Below are 2461 nucleotides of genomic sequence, written 5' to 3'. Positions count from 1 at the left end.
TAGTAGTTCCCCTCTCAGCTTGTGGAAGAGCTGTTTGTGATGAGCTTTGGTTCATTGTGTGACTTTCTCATCACCGCCTGTTTTTGGTGGTTATCAGTGCATTACAACAGTTCAAAACAGATTTTAGTACTTCAATATGCTGGTTTATTAACATTACATCAGTTAATGAAATACGTTTTTTTTATTGTGAATTTAAGTTAAGTCTGTAAAACCTAAAATGTTGCTACCGTATGTTTAACGGTAAGTTCTGGCAACCACAGCTGCCGTTATTTTACCGTAAATGTCACCAATTATTTTAATGTTTTTACAGTGTAGCTTTATAGAGTGGCAAAACTAAGTTTTTGTTATTCTGTAAGTCTCTTCTATTGAGATCTGCCGTTAGTAATGAATTCTGGGCAAGCTAACGAGCAGTGTTTGTGTGGTTCAGAGGCGTCTGGTGAAGTCTCTCTGGAGGACTTGGGCTCGCAGTACGAGCTGACGGTGCGCAGCTCCACCGGTGACATCATACAGTTCATCTACGGCGGAGACGGACTCGACCCCGCGGCCATGGAGGGAAAAGACGAACCGCTGGAGTTCAGAAGAGTCCTCGACAACATCAGAGTACGTCAGACGTTATGCAGAAAGAAACTCTGGTTAAATGTGTGTTAGATCGTGTGTATCATCCCAAACGCATGCACCCACGTGTTTATTAAATTCGTTTTCACACAATATTAACCAGTATGCATGGCTGTATGATGCCTTGTACAAAGAACAGATCAAATAAAAATAAAAAAGTGACGATTTTATTTATTCACTTTTTTGTTATGGTTCAGCTATTGCTCATGAAACACTTTTCTCTTTTATTAGTTTAATCAAATATAATAGTGTTTTATTTTAATAATACAAATCATGTCTATTAAATTGAATTCATAAAACTTTAACAATTCATAGTATGCTGCTTTATAATGAGGAACAGATCAAATTTAAGTGACACAATTATATATATATATATATTTTATGGTTCAGCGATCCCTCATGTAGTAGTTCCCCTCTCAGCTTGTGGAAGAGCTGTTTGTGATGAGCTTTGGTTCATTGTGGGACTTTCTCATCACCGCCTGTTTTTGGTGGATATCAGTGCATTACAACAGTTCAAAACAGATTTCAGTACTTCAATATGCTGGTTTATTAACATTACATCAGTTAATGAAATACGTTTTTTTTTTGTGAATTTAAGTCTGTAAAACCTAAAATGTTGCTACCGTATTTTTAACGGTAAGTTCTGGCAACCACAGCTGCCAGTATTTTACCGTAAATGTCACCAATTATTATTTTATTTTTACAGTGTAGCTTTATAGAGTGGCAAAACTAAGTTTTTGTTATTCTGTAAGTCTCTTCTATTGAGATCTGCCGTTAGTAATGAATTCTGGGCAAGCTAACGAGCAGTGTTTGTGTGGTTCAGAGGCGTCTGGTGAAGTCTCTGGAGGACTTGTGCTCTCAGTACGATCTGACGGTGCGCAGCTCCACCGGTGACATCATACAGTTCATCTACGGCGGAGACGGACTCGACCCCGCGGCCATGGAGGGAAAAGACGAACCGCTGGAGTTCAGAAGAGTCCTCGACAACATCAGAGTACGTCAGACGTTATGCAGAAAGAAACTCTGGTTAAATGTGTGTTAGATCGTGTGTATCATCCCAAACGCATGCACCCACGTGTTTATTAAATTCGTTTTCACACAATATTAACCAGTATGCATGGCTGTATGATGCCTTGTACAAAGAACAGATCAAATAAAAATAAAAAAGTGACGATTTTATTTATTCACTTTTTTGTTATGGTTCAGCTATTGCTCATGAAACACTTTTCTCTTTTATTAGTTTAATCAAATATAATAGTGTTTTATTTTAATAATACAAATCATGTCTATTAAATTGAATTCATAAAACTTTAACAATTCATAGTATGCTGCTTTATAATGAGGAACAGATCAAATTTAAGTGACACCATTATATATATATTTATATTTTATGGTTCAGCGATCCCTCATGAAATATAGTAGATATAGATTATTTAAAAAAAATATATATATTTTTAAATTTAATAATAAAAAGCACGTCTAACCAATTGAATTAATAACAATATTTAATTAAATATATGAAATTTAATATATGATTGCAATTTTAACAATAATGAAATCCATTTTATTTTTCACAAATTGTTTTTTTTTATATTTTTGGATTCTGTTTTATGATCTAATACAAATTTATCATCAAAATGGTGATAATCTAATTAATTCATAACACTTACAATTTAATAAATTAATAAAATAAAATGTATTGTATATATTAAAGCATGGGAAAAGGTATCTTTATCTCTCAATGTTTAATCAACGAAATTACCTACATGTGTGTGTGTGTATATACAGTGGGTACGGAAAGTATTCAGACCCCCTTAAATTTTTCACTCTTTGTTATATTGCAGCC

At 34.1% G+C, this 2461-nt stretch overlaps 1 protein-coding gene across 1 annotated transcript in view; it reads left to right on the top strand.

Annotated features, from left to right (window-relative positions):
* Positions 1 to 2461, top strand: part of polr3a (polymerase (RNA) III (DNA directed) polypeptide A) — a 32711-nt gene that overhangs the window by 18582 nt on the left and 11668 nt on the right. The window contains 1 exon segment of the mRNA XM_016285550.1: positions 1439 to 1609. Coding sequence (XP_016141036.1) covers positions 1439 to 1609 — 171 coding nt within the window.

This window comes from Sinocyclocheilus grahami, unplaced genomic scaffold (assembly GCF_001515645.1).
Source record: "Sinocyclocheilus grahami isolate Dianchi unplaced genomic scaffold, SAMN03320097.WGS_v1.1 scaffold198.1, whole genome shotgun sequence".
NCBI lineage: Eukaryota > Metazoa > Chordata > Actinopteri > Cypriniformes > Cyprinidae > Sinocyclocheilus > Sinocyclocheilus grahami.
This window is presented reverse-complemented; position numbering and strand designations above follow the sequence as displayed.